The sequence below is a fragment of the Larus michahellis genome, chromosome 3, assembly GCF_964199755.1.
Source record: "Larus michahellis chromosome 3, bLarMic1.1, whole genome shotgun sequence".
Lineage (NCBI taxonomy): Eukaryota > Metazoa > Chordata > Aves > Charadriiformes > Laridae > Larus > Larus michahellis.
In genome coordinates this window covers 72,902,895-72,930,635 of record NC_133898.1, presented here as the reverse complement: position 1 = coordinate 72,930,635, position 27,741 = coordinate 72,902,895, and the positions used below count along the sequence as shown (strand labels likewise).

The 27,741-nt window shown below is 45.4% G+C and overlaps 1 protein-coding gene across 1 annotated transcript in view; it reads left to right on the top strand.

Annotated features, from left to right (window-relative positions):
* Window positions 1–2,898: 2,898 nt before the first annotated feature.
* RSPO3 (R-spondin 3) overlaps window positions 2,899–27,741 on the top strand; it is a 60,815-nt gene continuing 35,972 nt past the window's right edge. Inside the window, exon 1 of the mRNA XM_074580798.1 lies at window positions 2,899–3,509. Within this exon, the coding sequence (XP_074436899.1) occupies window positions 3,413–3,509 (97 nt within the window). The 5' untranslated portion in view covers window positions 2,899–3,412. The remainder of the gene's footprint in view (window positions 3,510–27,741) is intronic.

Here is a 27,741-nt window from a genome sequence, read left to right as displayed (position 1 = left end):
CTAGAGTGCCATTTTAAGCAAGCATAATATCAGCTATTAATTTAATATTATTATTTTATTTTAGATATAATCTGAGCATCTTGAGCCCACCTCCTTTCCCCCCCAAATTGTTAGCTGTTCTGAAAACTGAAATTAACATTTTCTAGCTATGTAAAGTTGCATAGAGAAACCGCTGGGCAGGAATTGCAGTAGTGAAACCACCACGTACTATTCCTCTTAAATTATTTAAAAAAAAATATAAAAAACTACCACCTAGTTGATTTTACAGTCTCCTGCTGCTGGTTTTAATGTGTTTCAGTAAAACGGAGGGCTTGGACATCTTTGACTTTCTGGCAACAATACGGACCATCAGCCATCCTCCCTCTCCCCACCCTCTTTAATAAACCCCAAAACAGAGAGGTGCACAAAACTGCCCCGGGAGCTGTTTCTGATTGACCCGTTTCAGTTGCAAGGGAATCCTACATCCAGCTCCCTCCGCCGTGTGCGCTGCTGCTGGCTCCTCACCTCCCCGGGCCTGGTGAAAGGTTTTTTGCCAGCCGGGTGCCCCCGATGCCGGCAGCCCACCAGCCGCTGGCCCACGCGCAGCTGTGCGGCCCCGCGCAGCCAGCCCGGCCGCTGGCTCTGCCTCCCCCGGGCTGATGTCAGCCTGAACTTTGCCACCGATATCTCATCGGGATGAGCGACATAAACAGGGAATTGCACACCAGAGTTTTGGGCTGGAACGGGCTCCTTCCACACATTTCAGCAATATAAATCTTCTCCTTTTATCGCAGAACGGCAGTAACTGTTTATGGGTTCGGTTTGTTATTGTTGTTGGGTGTTTTGTTCCCCCCGTAACACTGCTGGTTTGGGGGGGTAACCTGGCTCTCCGGCGTCCTCTCGCCTTGCCTCTTTTCAGATCCCATCTCCAGTCAAGGCGCAGCTTTTGTTTTCTTCCCCAGTCTCTGCCTCTGCCCCTCTTCCACAGCAAATAAGCGACCTCTCCTCCCCGCCGCTGGTCACTCATGCATACCCTGCCCTTCTGCTTGGCCCTCGGCTGGCACACACTCCATAGGTCGGTTTTGCTGAGGCTCTTGGGCGACCCGTGCAGTCCCCGGGACCGTCTCCCAACACATCTGCCCCACGCATCCCCGCTGTAGCAGGGACACATGGAAGGGAAGGGGCTGGAGAGGCAGCGAGCGGAGTTTCTCAGCCTTGCTTTGTCAGGGCAAGGAGAGGGAGTGCACTCCCCGTTTGTTTAATGTTTTCCTTATGTTTCTCGCGGAGCGTTTATTTTTTGACATGCTTTCTCTGCCCACTGGTGCTAACGCTGCTCAAGTGAACTGGCTGGCTGGCTGCAGGTTGGCTCACACACGTGTCCCGTCCTTTCTCCCCAGCCTTGTTTATTTATGCCACTCGCCTGCCTTGCTCAGAAATTTCCACACGCGCACTAGCACACGAGAAGTCTCAATCTCCCAACAAAACAAAACACTGAGGCGAACGCGCTTTCTTCATGTCAGCGTAGCCCCTCGGCTTGTCTGCGGAATGACTTTTATTTTATGCCTCTCTGGCAATCCCACCCCATCCGGCTCAAGTATCCTGGATTAGAAAGACTTTCCCCAGAGTCCTTTTCAAAGGGAGCCTCCCACAGACCTTTAAATCCCCCACATTTTATGGTACAGATATTTAACAGCTCTGAGAGGGGCAGCGGGGGGAGAGCCTGAGGAAAACAGTTACAAATAGAGTGGCTGCTCCTCACACCGCTGAGGTTCCTGATGTGATCAGCGCCGTTTTATCCGTCTTTCTCTCCCATCCCAGCGATAGCCACCGAGATAAGAAGTGAAGCAAGAAAGGGTTCAGTGAAGGCGCCGGTTTTGCCCTGAACCAGCCTCACCTCCCCCTTTCTGGCCCTCCCCTTCCCCCCAAAAATAAGAAACCCTTGCCGGAGAAAGGAAACGCGATACCCTTCTGTCAAACGGGCGGCCGTGCCTCGCCGGGGTGCAGCTGAGCTGCGCCTTTGCTGCCGGGGCTCTGGTGAGGGTCCCGGCGGCGGCGGGGAGGCGGCTGCGGGCACCCCCGGGTCCCGGCGGCGGCTCGGCTGGGCCCCGACCCGCGGCTCTCCTCACGGCTGCCAGCCGGCCCTGGGGACGGCCCCCGGCCCCGACGGGACACGCGGCTTTCCTCTGCCCCGTCCCGCCGCAGAAGCCACCCGGGAAAATCCCTGTCCCACGGGGAAAAGGCAACAAGGGAGAAAACCCCGAGGAGAAGGAGATGCTGTAGACTCCCCCACCCCCCTCCCGTCTCCCCATCTCCACTTTGAGCAGGGATGTGGGGGGGCAGATTCAGGCAAAAGGGGGTGCTGTGCTGAGTCCCCCTCGGCGGGGAAGGGGCCGAGCACACCGCCCCGGTCCACTGGCAAGTGGGGGTGCTCCTTCTTACGGAGGGAGCCGGGGCGCGGGGGGCAGCGGCAGCTCCGCGGGGACCCCGGGAAGGCCGGCGGCGGAGGGGAGGCGAGGGGAGACCTCCGGGCGGGGGCTCCCAGCGAGGTTACGGAGCCCCACCGCCCTCCCCGGCCCCGGCCCCGGCTCCGGCCCGCCCCGCCCCGCCGCGGGGGGCAGCGCAGCCGCGGGGCCGGCGCGGAGCGGCGCCCCCCGCCCGGCCCCGCCGCTGGAGGATGCTCGGGCGCTGATGCCCCGAGGGGGCTCGTCCGGGCTCGGGGAGCCTCCCCCCGCCGTGCCGGGGCGCCGGGGCTCGCCTCCTCCCGCCCCGCCCCGCCCCGGGGCCTCTCCCCCGGGGCCCCGCTCCGGAGCAGCTCCCGCATGAAGCCCGGGGGCTCCTGTTCGGCGGGCGGGAGAGCCGGGGGGTGGGGGGGGGGGGCCCGGCCCACCTGCGCCCGGCGGCTGGCGGTGCCCGCGGCGCAGAGCGCGGCTGAGCCGGAGCAGCGGCGGCAGCGGGACTGGGTCCTCCTCCTGCCCCCCCGCCGCTCCCGCCCTCGCACACTCCTCTCCCACCGCCATCCATCCTTCGGCACCTCGCCCGCCCGGCGCACACACGGGCGCGCACAGCCGCACGCACCCCCGGCACCCCCACAACATGCTGCCGGCCACCGGCCCGGCATGGACCCCGGCGGCGGCTGCTCGGCTCCCCTCCGCTGCTAACTCCCCTCTGAGGTTTGCGGCAGGTAGCGGGGTGGACGGTTGGAAAGTGCAATAAGAAAAGCGGAAAAAAAAAAAAAAGAAGAAGAAAAAAAAAAAAAAGAGGAAAAAAAAAGGCAGAAGCCATCAACCCAGCCAAGCCCAGCTTTGGATCTCAGTGCAGGTATTTCTGCTGCTGTGTTCATCCCTTGCCGCCTACCACCCCGGTTTATTTTATTTTTTTTTAAAGGAAAGAAAAAAAGAACGAAAAGGAGAAGTCGAACTTTCAAAGGGTTACTATGCAATTGCGACTGATTTCTTGGTTTTTTATCACTTTGAACTTTATGGAATACATTGGCAGCCACCACGCCTCCAGGGTACGGCGACAGGGAAGAAGTAAGTGCGAAGAGATTTATACTTTGATAACTTCTGCTTCCTCTCGTTGTGCTGTTCACCTGTCCTGGGGGTTCTTGTGCCCCCGGTGCCTTTGCGAGTGCGCTAGGAAGCAAGTTCCGCGCCCGCGGCGCGGCCGAGCGGATCTGCAGGCAGTTTCATTGAGTTGAAGGGTTGAAGGCGGTTTTTAATCTCTTTCTGCTTTTCTCTCTCACCTCACCGGGACGAGCAGAGCCGGCTCCGGGAAGACCTGCCTCTGCTCCTTTATGTTTTAATGTCTGGTAAAGGGGAACGTCCTTTCTCAGCTCTAGCCATTTCCTAAAGGCAAAGCACGATGACGCGACAGGTAACTTTTTGCCGTGATGCCCTGAGCGCCTTTCTTCACCCCGGTCACCATTTAGCGACCTGGGGGAGGACGGTGAGAGAAGCCCCCACCCCAAGAACCAGCAGCACAGATTACCGCTATGGGTTAAGCCTGGCGCCCGGAGATGCGGAGTGGGGGGCTGGCCTGTCGCGGCGCTGCCCGGTTCGCTGACTTCCAGCTTTCACTCGCCACCAGTCACCTCGGTGGCACCGTCTGGGAAGCCGCTGGGTCATCCATCGGTACCTTTCCGGGGCTGTGGACCCTGTTATTTTATGGTTTTTTTTTTAAATCTCATGGGATGAAGGGAGTTGGTCCCTTCTGATTTAGCCAGCCCCTGACCTGGGTCCGGGGCGGTGGCTGGAGGGAGCCGGGAGGCCCGGGGCATCCTCGCAGGCCGGGGAGCGAGGGTCGGTACCCGGGGGTGCTGGCACCAGCTCCCTGGGCGCTGCCGCCCGGAGGAGGCGATGTAGGAGAACAGAGGCGAGGAGACCCCCCCCCGGCATCGAGGCAGGGAGGAAAAGGAGGCAGAAGAGATCGCCCCCTCGGGAAGTCGCTGTCCAGGTGGCGGGGCGCTGCGACGGGCGGCCGGGCTCCGGCGTGGGGCTCCGGCGTGGCCGGGCAGCACCGGGCAGCTCCGAGGACCCGGGTCGGTGGTGACCCCCCCGGCAGGGCTGTCGGGCTGAGCCCCTCCGGGACGCCGCAAGGAGCCGCCGAGGGCGGCGGGATGCGGCAGCGGGGGGCACCGGGACATGCCGCCGGTCCCGCTTCGCCACTCCGCCGGCACCGGACCCGTCGCCGTTTCTGGGGAGGCATTTTCTGCGCACCTACCGCGGAGGGGCTGCTCATGCCTGTCCTCTTTCCCTGACAGCTGCAGATACCGAGGAAATACCGTAAAACACGTCAGCCCGCATTTAATCAGCCAGAAGTAACGGAGTTACTTCCTCAGGGAGGGGACGGAGGGGTTACTATTATTTTAATTTATTTTTTTTTGCTCAGAGCTCGCTTCTTTCCCCTGCTTGGCATGGCTAGTCCTTGAAAGCCTCCTTTGTATGGTTTGCCTCCTGCACATAAGGTTTGATTCACCTAAAGTGCCCCTAAAGCGGAGCCGAGGAGAGAGACCGGGGCTCCAGCCTTCCCATCCCCACGGCCGCGGAGCGAGGGAGCACTAAGGGCTAAGTAAAACATGTCAGGGCATCCGATTTATTATCCTTGGCAAGGGAGGGCTCCGCAGCCTCCATCACTTCCCACCCACTCCTTTAACCCCTGGCAGCCGCGGGCCCACAAGCTGCGGCTCACACCCCCGCCCCCCAATCCTTCCCCCGTGGGGGCTCCCCGACGGGCGCAGTGGAGGGGTTCAGCCCCGTGTCGGGGACACGGGAGGGGTAGAGGGGGCAGGACACCCATCCCCAGTGGGGCGAGGGTCGGGGAGCGGGTCCCCCTCCTCCGCCCGTCCTTGCTCCGGCACCTGGTGCGCTCCGCGCCGGGCCAGAGCCGGGACGGCGGCGACCTCTGCTGTCCTCTGCCGCGGCGGGCAGCCCACGGCGGCAGGTGCTCGCCACGGCTCGCCACGGCGGCTGCCTCCCTCCCGAGGGAGGGAAAGCGGGTCTCCCTCCTGCCCCCGGGCCGGTCTCGGTGCTGGGTGGGCGCAGGGCAGCGGCGGTTTCCCAGCATGGGGGCCGCTGCCTGCGCGTCTGGCGTGGTCCTCACACCAGCACCGTCCCACCTCGGGCTGGCTTCGTCAGGCAACCCTGTGCAGCGGCCTGGTTTTTGGGAAACGGGAGGTGGATGCGTTGGCTGCAAATGGTGAGCTGGTTGGTACAATGTGGAGAAGGTACCGAGTACTTGCTCAAAGTTTTCTGGTTAAAAGTTAAGTTCAATTCACAGCGGAGCAAGTAGCTGAAAAATCACAGCTTGAAAGAGTCGGAGTGGAAATCTGGCTTGTTATTTTGGCAGCGAAGACAAATAACTGTCAGAACACCTCACCTGGACACCGTGTACATCGTCCACTGGCTGACGTCTTCAAATCGGGCCGGTTGTACAACATGCTTTGGTATAACTAGTGCTATTTGGTTTGAAGCAAAAAATAGAGCATGAGTGTTTAGGAAAGTTATTATGAAAGAGGTTACAGTCACCACTTGCACCAATCATTTTGGCTTTAAAAATCTGTGAACCGCTATTAGTGAATACTGTAACTTGAAAAAAATGATAGTGTGCAGATAAAGACGACACCTGTCAGATTCATCTATGACATGGAAGACTTTCTCTGGATTTCTGTTTCTTTTGCCCAGATAGTCTACTTTAAGTGTAAGTCCTACACTCATTGCTAGGGAAGTGTTTTCAAATTTCCATTTAACCTAAGCATTTTTAAATTCACTACAAACCACTTGCCATCAAGCAGTCAGTGAGCCCGTATTACTTCATTTGGTTTAATGTCCAAGCCCCGCATTCTATGTGGTATATTGTGGACTCCCACATTTTTAGATAAAGGAATAACGAATCCTGGACTGACTAATTGAGAATGTGCTGGGCCAGACCCTTAGCTGGTATAAATAGAAGTTTCTTTGTTAACTTACCCCATCATAAGGACCTGGTCCTGAAGCATTACTTATTTCGTATCTACTGTCAAAGTAATCTTTACTAGGAGAAAAGTCTGGTTTGCAGTCCTTTCACTCCTCAAACTCCTACTGAAGTTGCTAGTTTGAACATCCTGAATTTCTGTCCTGTGATCCGTAGTAAATGCGTAGTTGGCTGTACAGGGGCAAAACTCCTCTGGAGTCCACTACGGAGTGCAGAGGATTGGGTCCATAATAAGATGTAGCAGGCAAGATCAATAAAAGTTCAAAAGCAAGCATATTCAAAAGCAAAGAGATTTGTTTTTATTCTGATAAGAGCAATTAAGATTAACAAATCAAGTTGCTTGTTCGGGTCCTACAAGAGAGATTAAAATGCAGCCTAGTATAGACTAGCACACCGACAACTTAGAAGTTCTACGTATCTGCCAGTGCTTACAGTTTGCTTAGAAAAAAAGCAGGATTAAGCCAATAGCTCCAAAATATTTCGGTTCTGCAGGCCACCGCCAACACTCAAAATTTAGTACTGACAGTTGTGCACCTTTCTCATTGACCTTTTAATGGACGGAAATGAAGTATTATTTGCTATGGGTCTGTGAATGACCGGCAGACTATCTGCCGTGACCCTGTGAACTACCAGTGAGCCACGGACTAAATTTGGAAATCGCTAAAATAAGCAAAGTGATAGAAAATTCTGCGTTTGTACCATGACTCCTACATCTGGGAATAAAACCATGACTTAGTGGAACTGCAGTTTGGATGTAGAGCTACCATGATGTATATTATTGGTAGCCCACCGGTATCTGATGTTGGCAATTGCTTTTGCAGTAACGGCACGTTCGCGGTACCCGGCGTTTGTTCCTTCGGTCGCTCCTCCATCGGTTCCTCTGTTGACGTGGGACTGCAGGTCTTCCAGCATCTGCTTCTGGTCAGGGTCACGAGTGGAGGGCTCCACCCTGCAAACACTCTGCCTCTCTGGCTTGGTTTGCATGCAGCTACTTACGAATTCAAAATTAAGCAGATGTGTAACAGCCTGGTCGAAAACGTAGCTATATATAAAATAAAACAAAACAGGAGAGAACCAACAAAACACAAAGTGGCAAAATTATTCAGGTTTTTAATACCCTTGTGGAGGGTGTCATTTACATGGAGGTAAAATATCAACAAAAATCAAGGAATTATTACATTATTAGTTAAAATAACACTGCATTTTGGAAAAAAAAATTAATAGTTCACCATCAATATATATATTACTGATATCTACATGTATATTCAGGGTTGGCATGGCATAGATGCTAATGCTACATATTCTATATAAAATAGACGTGATGTTACCAATTTTTTTAAAAGGAATCAATTTAATATCTGAGTGCAATGATTTAAAGCAGAAGTTAGCCAAGCAAGCAGCCGTCAACTAAGCTGAATCAATCCTTGGGTGGGATTAAATTATATAGTGTTAGTTCTCTTTCAAAGTATTTGTATGCTGCTGATTTTGTGTGTGTGTGTGTGTGATGTTTTTATATTAGTATTGTCAGAGTAAACATTTTGATGGTGACAAGTGCATCTTTTTTGCAATGAAAATATATTTCTCATTTTTGGATGAGATCATGTTTATTTCAAAATAGACTAAAAATTCCTATTGCAGTCATTAGAAACAAAAGCAGAGGGAGAACTCTTTCATGGTATTTTCATAAACTGTTAAGGTATTTCACAGTAGTGGTATCTTAAACAATTAAATATTAGAAAATTGCTACCCATTGCTGAAAGCGTTAAAAGTATTCTAGGGACAGACTGCTTGCGTTGCCTTTTTTTTTTTTTTTCTATAACTCTATGTGTGTGTAGGTCTGTGCTTGAAGTATACCAGCTGCATGCAGAGCGATATGTGTTACTGTCCCAAGAGACTGAAGGATGTTACGGGCCAGTTCCCATTTCATACATGCCATCTGAAAGGGTGAAAATTTCAAATTTTGTTTCTTTCGGCTCCTGAAGACATTTCTCATACTATTTAGAATTTCTGTTAAACTGCAAATACATAGATCACCACAGGGTCTCAAAGCCATTGATGCAGGATGGTATGTCAGCAAATATATAAGAAGTCCTATTTCTCTTTGCAGGCAGAATAAAATATTGCTATTATTAATGAGATGGTTTTAGAGCTTGAACCTGCCTCCTTTGCTTGCGGTGGAGAAAGTCCCATGGACTTCACTGGAGCTGGAGAGGGCTCTTTTTCTGCAGGACCTCAGGAAACATTTTGAGTTTGGAAGAATTCCTATGCTAGAGTACTTGCAAAATTGCATGATCCATATACGTACGATACCTATACAGGAAAAAACAATGCTCTGTACCTTTCAAAACTGTGATATATAGCCTGCTTGGGAGGCAACATCTTTTTTAAACATATGAAAAGAGCAGCTATTTTAGTACTTTCACCTATTGAGCCAACCGAAGTCAAAAAAGTTAACCCTGAGATTAATTTCTTCTTTTTAGCTTTGTTATTAGCGTATCAAGTCTTAGCAAATCCCCGGTCTGTTCCTTCTTCTTGCTGTGAATTTTTCACTAAAGTTAATGGAAGTTATGCCTACTAAAATCTGATTTAGGACTTAAAAAAACAGAATTACTCATTATCTCTTGCTTCACATGCTCATTTTGCTTTCTGGTTAATGAAGCTAGTGTGCTGGCTTGACCACCGCTGTTTATCACTAACATTACTAAGCAGTCTAACACTTCACATTCAGTCATTTATAGACAGTGACTACTAGGAAAACTCATCCGTTAAAACCATGGAGGTTCTTAAGAAGATTTTTCCCCAAAGGTAGATTGTCCCTTTTGCTCTTGAAATTAAATGAAAAGTTGCGAAAGGCTGGTGGAGGAGATATAAAAGCTAATAAAAAATAATATTTTTGTCTCATTTCTAATTTTGGAGACCGAACTACTCAAAATGACTTTGCCAATTTTTTACCAAAATAATGCAGAACAAAGCAAACTTATCAGATGACAAAAGGCAGCTGAAACCATGTAGGTTTTTATACAAAAGTCTGTCTGCCTGCTATTACCACAAACAATGCCGCAGATAAAAATATTCAGAGAATATTTATTCATGCAAAACACGTTATGGCTCTCAAAAAAAAAAAAAGAGAAGAGCTACGACTTTTTTTATAAATAATTGAATAACGAGCTTCTGGCGATGGCAGAGCAATTACTCATTAGACGCTTTGTCATAATAAAATACAGCAGATTTTATTAATGATTATTTTAACCCTATTTTTGTTGTTAGCGGTGAGTAGTGCGATGAGCAACGCTACTTAAAAAGAAGGAATGATTGTACTACGGTTACACGATAGCTGACTAACAAACATTTTTCTGCATTTTGATTTCTAGACCATGAGCTATAGACCATGTATTTTAAAATGTTAGTATTATTTACTTGTGTGATGAAAAATAGCACCCATGGAAGCAACGGAGACACAAAACTTATATCCCTCCAGTGCTGCTAGGGAAGAACTCGGCTATGGGGACCGGAACTGAACTGGGAGTGGGGGCACCGGGCTCCCACCTGCTCCGAGCAGCACCCTGGCCTTGCCCCAGTAATTCAGCTCCACACAACAGAGTGATTAGGAGGAAGAACGTAAAGAAATGCATATAGTGATACTTTTAAACGACAGCAAAACCCCGAACCACAGGTCTACCCCTAGTTCTGGTAGCGTGCTGCTATAAACATTATCCTTTCAAGCTTCTTATTGTGTGTCAGTTTTACGTCCTGACACGTTTCACGTTTAAACTTGAAAGGTCCTAGATGGGATTTCAGACGTTTGATATTACCTGCGGGGTAAAGCAGATTTTGGGGCACTGTAAAATAAAACAGGAGCTCATTGATGGGTGTTGGAATAGCAACGATGTGTGATTCCTGCGGCTTCCTGCAAAGCGCAAGGGCAGACACAGCGAGGCTCAGATCCAAGAACAGGACTTAGGTGCCTAAGGTGTGTCTGGGGCAGGATTTAAACACCTGAGTCCCTCACCTTCAAAGCCCTGCTTAATTGCCACCTCACCCTTGACGCACGGGCATTTCTCAGATGTTTTGTCATTTCTAACGTGAGACTTCACCTTAATGACATTGAGCGCCCATCTGGCACGGGAGGCTTCTAAGCTCAGGTCCCTTCTGCAGAGACTTTGAGATTTTCTCCGAGAAACCCTGTGTAAAAAAGACAATAAATAAATCGTAACAAATAATAAAAATAACAGTACAAAATTCTTCCACAGGGAGCACAGGACTCTGCAGGCGATTGCTCACTGACACTGGAACATAGGCACGCACGCGCCTGATCCCGTACACGGGCCCCCTCGAGCCCCTTCCTCTTCTGTGCTACCTAAAATGGGTGCACGCAAATGACCTGAGATTACAAGCAAATCCAGGTGATAAAGAGTCAGTTTATTAGAGCAGATCACCACAGGCTAGAGTCATGCTGGGTAGAAGACTTAGATTTTCAACTCCTGGCTGAATATTTTAGCTGCTAAGGTTTTGGATACATTAAGGGCAGCAAGGCTGTTTCTCCCTTCTTGGTGTGTTTCTAAAGAAAAGAATGAAGTCTCCTTTCTTTTGTTAAAGAATATATTGGCTCGCAGGGCTGTGAAGCAGTGCCAGGGCACCTAAAACCCCTGGACCGCCAGGGTTTGAGACAGTTTCTGACCCCAGCATTTCCTCATGACTAGGCTGAGAATCCCTTGCTCAGGGTGCTGTTTTTTTGTCAGGCCCTTTTGGAGGCACCCAACTCTTCCCACTTACTGAAAGACAACTTAAGTGCCTCGCTCAAGGCTGCCAACTGTACTTTGATGGAGGCGTCAATGGAGGGCATCGCTACACAAAGCAGGGCTGTTCAGAAGAGCATAAATCCTTTATGAAGCACCAGCACACCCACCCCACGTCTCTCCAACCAACTCACCCGGCGCGCAGCTTCTCTGGTGGTAGTGTTTTGCTGGGAAGTTACAGCAGAGGTAGGGCTTGAGCCTTTTTTCCTCATTTTCCCTACAAAGTGAGCTTCTGTTTCAAGGGGAAGGGAGAAGAGAAGGCTCTCATGTGAACCAGAAACGTAGGAGCAGCCAGCTGGTGGAACAAGATTTCCGTTGCATTTCTCGACTAACTTTTACAAACATCCACATGAACCAGAGCTACTAAAACCTGACACTTTAATATGTTTACAAAGTTTATGTATGTTATCAGCACATATAATACTCCCAACAGGATTTATTACAGGTTTCTTTAGCAACAACATTTTTTATTCATAACAGCTCAACTGGTCAGAGAGAGGAAAACAGCCAGTTTCTTCAGAGCGCGCCTCCCACGCACACTTGTCCTGCATTATTGCATTGCTTATTCATGAAGATTACAAACACCAGCGTCGGCAAGTGTTTCATAACCTTGTTTCCCTTTCCTAGAATGTTCATAATTAATTTCACTTTTTTCTATGCCACTGAATAAGGAGTTGCTGGTTTTATTTTACTTTATGTTACACTGCCTAGTGAAGAATTATGCCTCCAAAAGAAAGGAACCCAAGGATATTTATTTAACATGGGAGTCAGAAGACGTTAAGTGCATGTATTTACGAAATACATGGAGATGGATGAAGATTCCAGAAAGTTTTAGTATAATACAGAACTGAAAACAATCAACTAAGATGAGACCTCCTTGTGCTGAGTGTGATGGCCACGGATGTCATAAAATCTAATAGACAAGATCCTGAAGGCAGGAAAGGTAAACAAATTACACGACTTGGTATTTTGCAGAAAAACAGCTTCTGTTTTGCAGTCCAAAATGAAGTCACACGTTCATCTTTTGTGTTTATATTTTATAAAAAGTTGAGCAATTAACGAGTTTCAGAGTTGAGGGTTTATTCAAAGCAAAAGTAGAATTCTGTACTAGAGTAGAATTTATAACTTATGCTATGTCCTGGACAAGCGTTTTTAAGCCCAAGGCCCTGGCTTTAGAAATGAAACAACTTAAATGTGGTATTTAAGCTTCCCCATTAAGGGGAAGCTTCAGTGGTGTAAGAATTTTTCGGTAGGATTCAGTTGTGAATGAATGTCAGCAAGAGGACATCCATATGGCTACTTAGGCCATATATTATTTCCTAAGAAAAGACCAAAGCTATTTTGAGAAACAAGTAAATATAAAACCAAGTTCCCCTGGACAGACTGCGGACAAAAATATTTCCCTTTCTCTGTTGGCATCATTTATTTCTGCTGACAACCTATAAAATTAGCATGATGTGAGGATGCTTATTCTCTTCCATGACTGGGTACGGTGTTCTTCCATCTGAGTAATTCACTGAGATGCTAATCACATTTTAAACCCCCATCTTTCAAATTTATGTCTTAGAACAAGTAATCTGTTACATTACTAACTTTGTGTTCAGTATATTTCAGGAAATAATGTAACAAGTGGTGACATATATTATGGTTTTGTGGTCTCTTAGAGCTCAAAGTGGACTCGGTCACCCCATGGACATGACGATTGTGGAGGAGGTTTCAAATAGTCTTTCTTTTACCATTTTTCTATGTACTGTGGCTGGATACTTCGATGAACACAAGTCTTCCCAAGCTTTATGGAGGTTAGAAGCACTGGGTGGGGAGCGAATGGAGTGGGGGGGTCTTATTCCTATTTGCCAGGATCTGGCTGGCCACAAAGGAAACTAAACTGTACGCTTTCAAGACGAGGACAGGTTATTCACCTCTTTCTGAGGTGAGTTTATTCAGAAGAGGTTATTCACCTCTTTCTGAAATCACATCTTTTCCCAGCTACCCAGTGAGCAAAGTTCATTTCTTCCTCAGCATAAATCACACCTGTGTCCAGACAAAATAGATTGATCAAAAAGAGTAGTCTTCTCTTGCATTTCCATGCTTCATTGATTATGTAAAAAAAGAGCATTCTACTGATAGCTACCACAAAAAGACCACCAAGCATTATGAAATACAGTCTTTTCTGAAGCCTTGCATAATTTGTTGAAAAATAAGTTATTCATCTATGGAACTTGCTGGTTGAGCCTTCCACCCTGCCTGGTTCCCTAATTGACTGTGGTTACTGCTGTGTGCACCAAAAAGGGCCTGTGTTTTCCAACTGGAAGTCTGCATGGACCTTGGACACATCTTGTCCAAAAAAGATCAGCCACAGAAATTACAGTACTGCATATAAGAGAGCTTATTCAGAAGAAGAATCTTCCATTGCATACTCCCTCACTCCTACATAAGCCTTCTCTGGCTTACATACTTCATCCCCTGGAACCCCCTAAGCCTACAGCTGTAGTCCTAGAGCTGGAAAAACTCATTTACTCAAGCCCATGATGTGCTAAAAAGACCTTTTTGACCATCAGCATATATAATACTAGGCAAAGGTGTCAGAAAACAGTAAACCTACCAAAAGTGCAGGGTCACAATATTGATAAAATATCGACAAAATTCATAATTTTGATGGGAAATTTAAAAACATTTGATAAACCATAAACAAAAATTATTAAATTTAAAATATGAATGATAAATAAAAATAATGGAAATGCTCATACATTTAGTCGTCTCTGCCTTCTCCCCTACACATTCATATCTGGACCTGTATATACACATTCAGATACATACATACAATTCCACACAGACACAAGCAAGAATTAAAGGTTCTTAAAGTATTTTCACTTTGAGATTGTCTTAAAATACAGGTTAAAGGACACCAATAACCGCAGACAGAGGAAATTTTATTTCAAGCCACACAAAGCCCTTTGTTTTGTTTGAAAACTCCATCTCTTCTCCCACTTCTTATGGTCTGTTTGGTCACGGAAAACGAAATCATTAGTTTTATACAGGTTAAATCAAACACTAAATTAAAAAAAAAAAAAGGCATGGGAAGCTTGGTAGGGGATCCTCTTTCTGTTGAGCCTGGCATGCCTAGAAAGTTATATGGACCCTTCCCTTTTTGGGTGTATACAGGTGAAACCTTTATGGCTTTCCATATGATGTGTATCACAAAGCTGGAAATTTTCTTCAGCCAATAAGGAGGAAAATAACGTTCCTTCAGCTGGGCTCTGGGCAGGGGAAGTTGGTGGTGCTAGAGAAGAAGCATCTTTCCTTGCCCCCGTGGCAATCCAGCAGCACTACTGCTGATGTTCTCCAGCGGTAGTTCGTGTGTACGGGTGTATGTGTGTGCCTGCATCTGTGAGTCTGCTGAGGGAACAGCAAGAAAAGTTAATATTCCTTCCTTTTATCAGAGAACAGAAATGTCACAATCGTAAGGCACATGCCCGACTAACACAAGGTTTTCAATTAGAGCCTCTGCATTGTTTTTAATGGGAGTTGTTTTAGGCAGAATAAACATCTCATAAAGGTTAAGGGATTGATTCTGCTTCTAGTTAGAACTCGTGTCAGGAAGCAAATAACTCACAGAGTTCTGCCAGCAGAAAATTTGCATGTGCTCAGAATCCAGCCTAAATGTTTATACAGGCTATTAAAAAAACATGATAGTTGGTGGGTGATTTTTGTTCTCACTCACCAAGAAAAGGAGCAGCAATGCAATCTGCGCTTCTCTTCCCGAGGTGCCGGTAAAGGTCGCGAGGGTATTCCACTGTCTCTTCCAAGAGAACAGCTGCAATTTGCCACTTAAAAGTGTGGGAGGGATACTTTTACTGCTTTCCCCATGCTGTCCTTATTCACCCTGCCCAGCACTCATGAGCTTTCTCCAACTTTGCCATATGCTCAGTTACAGTTGTCAAGCTTCCCTCTTCCCTCTCTTCCTACAGGTATTGAATTTGGGAACTAGTTCTCAAAGTACTGACTGAAGTAATTCGCAGAGTGAGAAAATACAGCAAACCAGACTAGCCAAATGAGTGAGCAGAGGGATAGACCTGAAATGCTGCATTTTCTGAAGTGGCAAGTGGTAGAGGAACTCTAGATCAGCACCATTAGGCCGCCTGATTTAATACAGGCATGGTCCACGTCCTCCTCACTATGCATAACATGCCTGGATCCAACCCAAGCCCACTGGAAACCAGAACTAGCAGGTGAATGTAGTGAACCAGAGCAGACACAACAGAATTCACATGCAACAGTGTTATGTAAGGTATATGATAAAGTGCCCTTTGTCAAACGATTTTTTAAAATTTTTTTTTTCTCATTGTCCTATCAATTCCTGTTCTTCCTTAGTGTCACCCCAAAGGAACACTCCCTTAGTGTTCCCTCTCCCTCGCTCCCCTATTCGTACCTATTAGCAAGTTTCCTCCTCAGCAGACTTTTCCCTTTTGATGCCAAGCCACACGCAACTCACACTTCTGAGCCCAGGTTTCTGAGGAGAAATGGTGGAAAGAGAACGGATGCCCTTGAGCTGTGGTGTGATGACTTGATGATAGCAGTGGGTTTCCTGGTGAGAGAAAAGAAGCAGTGAACAGCTTCTTTGATTTACAAAGACAGATTGTATAAACAAGCTATGAATCTTTGCATATACAAAAAGATGTGAATCCTTGGAGCCGTTGTCAGACATGGCCTGGTAGAAGTAAGGAAGGAGCTGGAAAAGTTTGCATACTGTAACAGAGTACGTAGCCCTGTGGTCTATCAAATACAAAAATATGAAGGTCGGAGCCTGGAAAGTGGTGAACTATTCTGAATGTGTCAGTTGACATCAAACATGGCTATGGCTGTTTGACCAAGCACAGATACCAAAATATTCACCCAGCTGGTCTACTGCTTTCCAAGCAGCAGTGCAGGGCCCTTCTGGGACTAGCAGAAGTTCACTTTTTGCAAAAATATTGGGGGGAGGTGAATGTCCCGTCCATAATGCTTTGCATTTCCCCACAACTTTGTCAGGGGGTGCCATGATGGACGGCAGGGCAACTGGCCTCAATTTGGTACAACTTACAAGATCCTTCTCCTCAGCTGCAGAGCAACACGGTGTTGCAGAAGGGATGGGCAGCGGAGTTCATCAGCCGAACTGCAACGTGCAGCACTGCTTGCTGCTCTCTATAAGCAATTCCCAGCTTTCGTAATGCCTGATGGTCCTAACTTTCCCTACGCCAAGCCCTTTCTCTGACACATTTAATTCCTCAAAGCTCTGCACATCTCTATTCTCTCTTGTGACAGCAGTTGAATAATGTCTACAAATGGAAATATCTACTCCTCCTCTTGGCTTGCTTTGGAGCCATAACCCCCTCCCCCAGTATATTCAGTCTAAGTGGATTTACAGAGTTAGTCTGACAGTTTCTGAAATAGAAAACCTCTGGTTAACAGCAGAGCCCAAGCACTGCTCTCTCTATAGGCAGGCCGGTGGTTCTCGTGTCTCTTTAAGATGGACCCCCTCTGACGACGTTGGGACAGAGGAGATACCACACCCTGTCCAGTTGTCGGCCTCTTGCTGAGACAGCTATCACGACTGCCAGTTCTTCTTGAAGGTTTTACAATGCATACAGTTTCAAACAAACATCAGATGAAAGCAATTTTGAGTCTAAACCAAGCACGGCCAGGTTTGCACGGGTGATTTATTGGTGAAAGTCATCAGGTCCTATTACCTATTTCTTGAGCCATCCAGTTCTTTGGCTTCCGGCCATTCCTAGGGCCTGATTCTGTTCCTATTGAAGTTAATGGGAGGTTTTGTCACTGATTTCAATACGAGGCCTTTAACTTTCCAACTTTCTGTCTATAGAGGCTTGAAGTGCTTCCAGGTTTCCATCATAGTCTGCGGTTCCCCTCTTTAAGTCAAGTGGACATTAACGGATTGCTTGGGCCCACACCTTTGGATTTAGGAAAGCTCTAGATCTGATTCAGCTCTCACTCACACACCAGCTTTATACCTCCGTGGAGTCCCTCCTGATTTATACTGGCAGGAGAGCGAGGTCCAACGTTACTTATGCCTGGGTCACTGCCAGCAGAACGCGAAGAGAATTCAAGTCACTTGTTATCCCCTTCCCTGCACCTCTCAATCACAGCATATGCGTACGTATATGTATGCGGATATATTAGAATCATCTGGACTCTTTTAAGTTATTCACCATCGAAACTGACTTCAAATTCAAGTTTTAAAGTTGAAATAACAAAGAAGGAAAAAAGAGCCAGAAGGGAGCCAGCTGCAAGGGTACTCACAATTTTCATCAGTCTATGGGACACTCCTAATAACATATTTTACTACTTTGTAGTGAACTTTCTTTGCTTCTGCCATAAATATATTCCCTATGCTGTAAATGAATAGCTTGCAAGCTCAGTAAAGTTAATATAGGAGAATAAATCTTAACTACCTAATGTCAGGTCAGAAATATAAATCTTATCTAATATGCCAGGTCAGAAGGAAAGAATACTTTTAGCTGAAAATAGCAAATACTTTCCAGTGCAGAGTAGGAACTTATTTTTCTCTTTAAAAAAATATGCTGCCCCTAATAAGATGAGTTGAACAGTCTCCTTTTAGAATCTCCAAAAGAAAAATAAACACATAGAGCAGAGTTAATTTATAAAATGCTCCAAAGTTTATCTTGGCAGAACAGTTTTAGGCAGTGAGATTTCTCTCCCTCTCGCACATGCATTCATAGACACACTCACGCACACACACGCACGCGCGCACACACACACATCTCAAAATCAGGACAGGCCCTTACAATAGCCTATACTACAAAAAACTTCTATATCTGGGTAAATTCAGAGATCCTTATTCAGGCAAAGCTCTCATTTTCAAATCAATGGGAATTTTTCCAAAGCAAGATAACAATCCTTCAAGCCTTTCTGTGTAAGTGCAGACCTGCTGTGTCCCAGTGAGAGACAGCAAGCCACACAAGTGCCTCCTGTCCCAGGTCCCCCTCCCACGCGCTGGCACTTCTGCCAGCTGTGAAGCAGCGATTCAGTTGCCGTACCCTCCTCTGCCCTGTCCGGGGGCTCCATTTGTTGGGCACAGGTGGCTAGCCTGGTGGGTGATCTGTCAGCCAGCTGCTGCTGGCACCAGGTTCCTCCCAGGAGCCACAGGCTCCCACTGCTGTCCATCCTCTTGTTCCTCCTCCACACCTCCTTCACACACATCTTGCACATCAGAGCCAGGCAACTTCAGAGGCTGTGGAGGTGAAGCCCACCAAAGGCTTTCTTTCAGCCTCATGGTCTTAGCTTTTCATTTTCTTTTTTTTCTTTATTGTCCGTATGCCTGCAATCAGCCTGTGCCAGGGAGCCACAGAAACAGAGGAATACTGGAGGCTCCAGATCTAACAGCCAAGAGTCCGCCCAAGTGTAGGGCACAATGCAGCCAACAGCAAACAGCACTGTGCGCTACGCTGACACCCCCAAACAGCTGGGATCTCCTCCACCTCTTGGTGGAGCACCCACTGGCCTTTCAGACACTTTATTCACTTCAGGGTCTGCAAAGCAAACAGTCACTTCCCTCAAGATTAGCAAGAACAGAGGCAGTTTTACGTGGCTGAGGCACAACTCGAGGCTAGTGCGCACACAATTGTCTGGACCATCCTTGCTCAGTGCCACCAAATTACAGAATGCAGACCCTGACTTACTAAAACCCCACATAAGAATGCAACGACGAGTGGGTTCCTTTTCACTTCTCTTCTCTTTCCTTTTTGGCTGCTGGGAGGTTGCCAGTAATTTCCAGCATTTGGTCTGACAACTGTTCTACTGTAAATATTTAGAAGAATCCATTAGAGATTAAACAAAGTGTAAGTAACTGCTCCTAAGTGATAGCTCTTATTAATGTTTGCAGCAATAGGCGATTTACAAACGCGCGTGAAAGTCCTACCTCTAGGCTGCTTGTAGGAAAGGGCAAGATAGAAGGCAGCAGCCAGAACACAGTGTAATCTGAGCATCAGTGTGTTATCATTATAAATAATCAGTGCAGAGACAGCATTCTGTAGTGTGTGCACCATGCTTGCAAATCTTCTAGACAGCAACGGGTAGAGTGTGCTATCCCAACCGATGTATTTTAAATGATCTCTATCAGGCTGAATACTCAGAGCCCCAGTTTGGACTTTGCCTTTCTCTGCTCTGCCCCAAAAATACATACATTTAAAAAATACACAAAACCGCCAAGCCCCCTCCCACCCCAAAATATATGAAGAATTGTCATGTTTACAAAAAACTGAGATGAATGAAGATGTATAAAGGCATCTACACTCTAGCCAATTTCTTTGCTGAAAAAATACACGATATTCTAGGAACACAGTGAACAGCAGTTATACGTCTATGCATGTGCATATCATAGCAGAATTTTCTCTCCCAACAAAGGCTGGTGATTCTGATTTTTTCCACGTTTAAATTGCATTACGTATTGTCAGTTCGTGGTGAGTAGAGTGTGCCGGTTCCAATACAGAAGAGGTTAAAAATGGATCACAAGGCTTGGCTGTGGTGTCCACCTTGCACCAGTTAGGTCCTGCAAGCAGAGTGGCCTGTGGCTTATCCAGGCCATCATGATGCTTTGCTAGGGTGGTATGTCTGATATTCAGAAATAATGCATGTAAGGCATAATTTTTTTTTAAGCTAGCAGCCCCTTTCTACTTTCCTGTCCCCTACCTTAAACAAAATGTCTACATAGTCTCTAGGAGTTATCTGAGTTGTTCATCCTTTCATTTTAGTTCCATAGCTGCATCTGACTTTTCAAATTTAGAGTCACCATTTTCTGTATGCGAGTTTATATCTTTTTCTGAGGAAATAAATAAAAAGCAAGCTGGGTAACTGGGAGAGTTGTGTGTGAGCTGCTGAGCAGGAACATGCCGACTTGTCGGGTATTCCCATCACTGACTGTGGCTTATGGAGTTGCTGGATTCAGTGTCACAGCAGGGAAGAAGGATGAAACTTGTTAAGGTAAAGTTTGGTGCTGCAGGTTCCCCAGAGAAAGAAAAGGGGAAGATACAATCCTTGTGATCACCTGAAGCAGACCTCAGCAAATTAAACAGAAAGCGTGGTGGTAAGAGAAGTTACTAACAACCTCCTTGCTAGTTCAGATGCTCAGCTGGTGTCAAGTGTGAAGAGGAAGATAACATCTGCTCCTGCTTCCCCTCTGCACTGTCAACTAGTACCCAGCACAAATGAAGTAAAGGTGCTGTTATCACCTGTTCCCAAGTACGAGATGGACTCGAAACACCGGCAGCGATGTGCCGGCCTCCAGTGGGTGCAGTACATTTTTTGAGGCGCTGCTGAGGCAGGGCCACCTCTGACATTTGGCTGAAGTTAGTAGCTGTCTGCCAGAGAATGACTGCTACAGGCTGGGTCTGGCCTTGCACCACACATCCTTCATGTCCGAAAGCAGGAGACAGAAAGCCATGAAGTCTTCTTTAGGCCTTGGTCTTTCTGAACTTGTTTATAGGCTTCCAGGTGACAATGCTCTTCCACCTCCAGAGCCAGTAGCCAGCAGGGGGAGAGAATGAGGGAACTGTCCTGAGCTTCTTGACAGTGGCAAGGATAAAGAATGTCAGGTAGGATGTAAGGCGATTTATATTCTTCTGTACCTCCATGTGTGCATGTATGGGAGCTTTGGGAAGTCAGGTAGAAGAGATGCTCATGCTCTAGAAAAGCTACAAAGGGGCAGACTAGGTGGTCTTTTCAAGGAAGAGGAACATTAGCAACGAGTGTTTCTAAGCTAGTGGGCTTGGATAGCTGAGAGCAACTGGAGATGTTCTGCACAAAACTCCCCTATGTGACACCATTCATCTTAATATAAAAACAATAAGAAGAAGCATCAAGAATGCACCTTTCATAACCTGTACAAATATCAGTTCTTTTTTCATATTAATCCTCTTGACAGGTTTGCAAGAGGGCATTGTCATAATTTTTCAAAAAGTGAAAAGGAGGTGGCAAATCTTGCTGAAGTCCAGGTGGTCAGACCTCTTATGTACCTCAAGGAACAAATCTTCCACTGCATAATTTGGCAGGACTCTGTTGATTTTTACAGGACAGTGACATTTGACCCAAATAAATAATTTGAACATCTCCCTTGACTGCAGGCATCGAAAGCATAAACACCAACAACTGAGCTAGTCATTGGACATTACATGGCAATTCCCAGGCCATCTCACCCTCAGGCAGAGGTTTAAGATAGTTGCGATGGACTGAGCCGCAGAAGTGTCTGTTTGCCTCCAAAGACTGCAAAGTCTGATGTGCCCAAGCCCAGAGGATCTCCCCCTCTCTGTCCATAGAAGAGTTAAACCCAACAAGACCCATGCTGATGCTTGAGAAGCCTGGACAGCTGGGTCAATCATGGATGTCCAAATCTTCAGTGCCTACAACCAGGGGAGATTAATCCCAGCATGGGTCCCTAAGTGCAGGCACCTTAATTTTTAAAATTAGATAAAAATCTTTCAGAGGTGCTAAAATACAGATAAAAGGGAACTGAACCTCCAGAGCTCTTAATACATACTCTGGGGTCATGCTTGAATGTTGAAGGGCAGAAGATATTTTAATTATACCTCATTTCAGGGGGGTTGTTGGGATATAGTTTCTCCTCAAGTTTGTGATGCTGTGGGCCATTCCCATTTCTCTTACCATGTAATGATCACAATGAAAACAATTGTTTCTCCAAATTTGCTATTCCATTGCCACGTGGTTGGTTACAGTATAAGCCCATGCAATTTGAGTGTGCAACTGCTGATTGAGAATAGAAGAACTTTACAGCCACTTAGCCCAGATGTGAATGCATACCTCGGCATCAGCGGGAGGGGGGATCTAGTCCAGAGCAGCGCAATAGGGATGAAAGAAAAGTGTAAAAAGAGAAGCTATAATAATAAAGGTAATTTTTCTTCTTTTGCTCACAGCCATGCTGGCTGAGGGAATGTGCTGTTTAAGGTAATGTTGTCTCCAAGTTCAGTATAACACAGTACCTTAAACGCTCCTCCCAGATGCTAGTTTGAAGAAACAAAGTGGAATGTATGCTGTAGTGCAGAAAAGACAGAAACAGTAAATAACTTGGCTTGTTATTCCTTCTGCTTTTTGAAAGAGGAGAAGCATTCCATCATTTCACTCCATTTTTACATGAAACAACATTCCATCTTTCCATCCTCTTTAAAATACTAATTTATTAGTGCTTTCTTAATTTCCTCTGATACAAAGAATAAACAAACTGAGGAAGAGACCATATTGCTGAATAATTTAGATACATGTTTAGGTTGCAAAAAATGAAAAGGTACTTTTAATTTTCTTTTGTTTTGCCAGTAATTTCATATGAATGTTAAACTGCGTTAGACAAGTGACTAAGACACAGCAAGAGAGAATTATGTGAAATCAAAAGGATACTTTCTTGAGATTCTCCCCTTCTCTATCCTGCACAAATATATCGTGGTAAAATCAACAAGTCTCCTACCATCTGTTTGCTTACACTGATGCCTCATCCAGCAGATATGCTACATTGAAACCTTATGAGACATAAAAATCCAATTTTGTTCATAAGGCAACAATGTGGAGTTTGTTTTAAGGAAACTGAAGTTTATTTTATTTCTGAAAACTCCTGTGAAGAGAGTAGTTCTCAAATCACAAAGAAAATATTGGATGATCGGCCTATATAAAAAATACGGCATTTCTATTTGCTTTTTTGCACAATTATTTCATTCTCTTTTTTTAAGTCATCAGAATCAGATTGATGAGCATAATACAACTCACTGCGAGTAAGAAAAGGATGATATTGCTGATGCTATCTTAAGGCGAAATGCTAACAAACGGCTGGCTCACCAGCACGTGCAGCCCCTAGCCAGGGGCGCAGCGGCAAGGGATGTCTGAAGGTACCGAACAAACACTGTAGGACCCACTCAATGGTTCCTCTCTCAGGCACAATAATTTATGGTTAAACTACAGCATGCTCTTGGAAAGATGTCTGACCTCTGATTTGAAGCATACATGTGACTGAGTTTATACTGCCTCCCTGAGACAGTTGCAATGATTTAACTACCAAGGCTTTCTGAAATTTGTCTTGGATAATGCAGTTGAGACTCACTCGTCCATTGATCTGTTTTACCTTTAATTCCAGTAGCATCAGATATTTTAGGGGCAACACTTAATTACAGACTGACATTTTTTCCGCCTGGAGAAAAAGGTGGTGGTGTATAGCGTGCCTCAGGCAAGGCTGGTTTTGGAGAAAACACTCCACAAAGCTAGAAGGAGTTTTTACTATGCTTTTTTATCTCTAAGAACAGGCATGACTGAGGCTTTAACGTATCTGATCTCAGCCCTGTTCTATGCCAGTGTAATTCTTGTGGTGTTAAACTTTCACGGAGCTGTTTTTTGCTTATAAAACCATAACAGAAGAATTGGAGCAGGGTCCACCACAGTGCTGTTCCTATCTTGTGACCAAGCAACTGTTTTCCTGATGGAAAGGAAGACCATGAAAACATCCCAGTGACACTTTCCCTCATGCCCGTGTCCCACCTACCACCAGCAGCTCCCAGGCAATATGTAGCATCAAGACACTTAAAAGCTTAGAGATCTTCAGAGGAAGAAAACAGCAGTGAGGCGATGCGCTGACCCTTCTGGATCCCTAGTACTGAACTATTGCTTCAGCAAGGGCATTGGGATGGCTACGCCTCCTCCTTGCAATACAAAGTGGAATCAGGCCGATAGCAATCATGCTGGGTTTGCTGGTAAGGGCCAAAATTTCAGCTCCAGAGGTTCCCCAAATGTCTCAGTTCAGACTGGTTTTAGCAGATATCAAACAGGAGGTGCATTCCGTTCCTTCTCCAAACATGTGTTGTTAAAGAGCTGCCGCAGTCACCTAAGAGAAAGGTAAAATGACCCCTAAAGGCTTTACTTACATCATGGAGCTGCCTCTTACCTCATTGCTATAAAGTGCTTTGAGGACCACTGGGTGAAAGGTCCTACAGAACTGCATATATATTTGGAGTCTTACTGTTATTGCTGCTGTTGCTATTTGATTATATGATGTTCTTGGGGGTTTTTAAGGATGGTTGAAATCACAATACAGTTTGCAAAAATTGTATATATTCTCTTTTTCACATGTCTGTGGAAAGCTCTGTAATCATTTTCCCTCATGATTTGGCCTGCTTTTCACTTGGCTTCCCTTTGAACACCTCTTTCTAATTTTCTGTGAGAACACCTTTGTTGCACTGGCTTTTTTCCATATGGAGTGTTACATATGATGTTGGTATGGAAAGTATTACATAGTAAACAGCAGATTTAAGCTGAAAAAGATACTTTAGAGATTAATGAACAGGCTTTGAATATGTCCTTTTATAGGACACCAATTTGATTCTTCCTGAAATCAAAGCAATGTTTTCCTTCTTGTCAGGGTATAGTTTAGTAGCCCCTTATAAAATTATTCAATAATCTCAAAGTTGAAAATCTTTATATTAAAAAAGCAATGAAATTGTCATCTGTGTTGGATCTCCTGCTGAGACACAAAGAAACAGGGCTGCTAACTCCAAGCACTGTAGAACTCTTACTCCCCGATATAATGGCAGTGATTTAAAATGCATGAACATTAATTTTAAAAAGTTAATAAATTAAAGTAGTACTTTTTGAATTCACATAGCTATGCTTTTCTCTGCAGAATTAGGGAAGAGAATTTATTTTTTTTAAATCTTTTAAAAAAGGAGAAAAGAATAATGGTTTTGTTCTCTGGAACACCATGAAAACATAGTCATTATGTTTAAAATATTTGATATTTCATTTTCTCCACTACAAAATTACCTAAAAATATTGAAAAGTTAAAAAATGAAAAATAGTTTAAACTTTGAATTAGTTAATGGCTGAGAAGTTCAAGGCATTATTTTTTCAAAGTTAGTATGTTAAGAGTTAGGCTTTTGCCTACTTCGGGAAGATATGTGTCTGCTCCAAGCACAAGAGCCTCTATTCAAGAATGTGTCCTTAATTTTAATCAGGTATTTAAGTCTAATTGAAGTCAAGGGGTCTGTAACACATGTGTGAAGGTAACCATATGCTGATGTGCTTTTTCAAATGGGGAGGAATTTAAGCATGGTTTTGCACAGTAATTGTTCAGGGTTTTTTTTTTGCAATTGGGTCTGGGTATGCAGAAAGTAGCATAAAAGGGATCAACGAACACTAAAGCTTGTTAACTTGGTGCTCAGTGTAGAGGAGAAAAAGGCTCTTTTATTTCCCTGAAATTTCTGACCGTTTTTGTTATTTTTCTTCTCCCTGGTGCTCTTTGCTCACCAACCACAGCCCTCGTTTGCTGTGGACAATTCCCAAAGGGAACATTCCTCGTTGGAGTAACTTACCCAGCTCTTTTCTTTAATTTACAGCGAGTACAGCACCCCTTGCAGAATGCATAGCAGACCCTTTGGCTGTGAGCCAGCACTAATAGCATGTTTTCCAATAATCTAATCTCTTCAGTCACAGAGCAGAAATCAGAAAGTTAAAAGAACTGGCTTCTCAACTTGTCTCACTCTGCCTTTGAAATCTGTGCATGGAAAGGTTGTGCGAGTGACTACAACAAATTGTTACCACACTTGCACCCATGGCTCGGCAGTTGTGTTCATAACAATCTGATGTATATGAGAGAATCCCGTATAAAGCAAGGTTTAATGTAGCGCCAGGAACAGAATCGCACATGAAGGCTTACATGTGCAAAGAAGCCAGGAATTTCAGCCAAAGCTGAGGATATATTGTAAACATCCATGAATTAAACACCTCAACACTCCTAAGAGATAGGTATCATTTCTCCTTTGCAGATGAAGAAATTGAAGCCCAAAGATGACAAGGCCAAAACTTTCAAGTTTGGCTCTTAAGTGAAGCAGCAATCCTTTGGTTGGACTCCTAAACAAATAGCTGCATTTTCAGTCCTCTGGCCATCTGCATCTTCCACAGGCACTCTGAAAATCAGGTTATATAGGTAGGAATGAAGCAGGAGATTAGTTGTCTCACTGGAGGCCCTGGGTTTGGAAATGCGACTGCTAATACTTTTGACTTTCCAATGCTAGAAGGGGACCATAAGCTGGCAACTTCACCAACCTTCAAATCCAAGAACCCCTAGCTTTCTCCAAAAGCACATAACTCAGCGGTGCTGTTAGGGGGGTTTCAAATATAGGAAAAGATAAAGTACCTAGATGTGGAAAGTTCACCTATTTTCTTCCATGCTGTTTGTTTCTTTTCTATGCGTACTGGATTGTGTATATGTTTGCTTTGGGGGTGGGGAACCCATACCATCACAATCATTTTTCCTCATTTCTAACATTATGCAGACTTACTGTGGTCTACAGATTACAGGTTGATAACTGGGTCCATCACTCCACCCCAGGACAGAATCCCCTATACGTCCAATTTTGCTTGCTGTCATCGGGGGCATGTACTTGTGGGGAACTGCCACCTCTCTGTGAAAGCAAATTACTTGACTTGCTTCATGCAACTCTGTGAGGTCAAGCAGTTAGCTAAGAAGGATGTTTTCATACTAGGGCACAGTTCAACCTTTCCTTTCACTTATTCCATTTTGGCATCTGTTTGTGTCATTTTTTATCACATTTTTTGCTGCAGCAGCCCAGCATTTGGAGTGGTGTTGTTGCGGTCATCTCATATCCGAGCCCTGTCTCATGGCAGCCCAACCAAGTGGTGCCGCAAGCCACTAGCCACCAGTCGAGCTGCCAAATATTCATCGTATTGGATGCTTTAAAAATAACTGCTGTGATTTCATGTTTTTCTAATATCTAGGGGATGTTTGGTTTTCGCCGAAGCCTAACTAATTGTTGGTATAACTTATATTAGACAGTTCTATTTGCAGTAACAGATTCTATTTCTATCATTTATTCTGCATCAGCTTAACTTAATTATTTTACAGCGTGACAAAACAGAACTGAACAGTCCTCTCTTCCTCATTACTGTAGCTATTAGAAAAATGTTCTTCAACGGAGCACTGTTGCAAAGTGCCAAGGGTATTTTGCAAGCTGGCTAAGGCATCCAACACCTGAAAAAGCAGCTCGCTCAGGCCACGAAACAGCAAACGGATCATTTTGTTGTGCAGCAGGTTGCGTAGGAAGAGGTGCCTCACAAATTTGTACTTGCACGTGCAGCAGAAGGTTAAACATGTGCCCTCAGGATGCTGCTGTGATCCAGCCTAAATTACGTGGCTCCTACCATTGCCATTGGTGAAATACTTTGGCAAAAGTTTATTTTTAAGACCACCTGTTCAAATGTGCATAAAAAGTATCAGATATCATTTTGGATGTGCATCAGCAATATTAAAGAACATATCAGACAAACAAAAACCAGTCATCCCTAAAAGTTATAATTCTTAAATTAACCATTAATCTTTCCAAATGTTTTTTCTTTAGTTTAGGTTAAACTGGTTTTAAAGACACATAAAGCTTTTTTTTTTCCATATTTTTTTTGTTATTGTAGAAAAACATTAAAG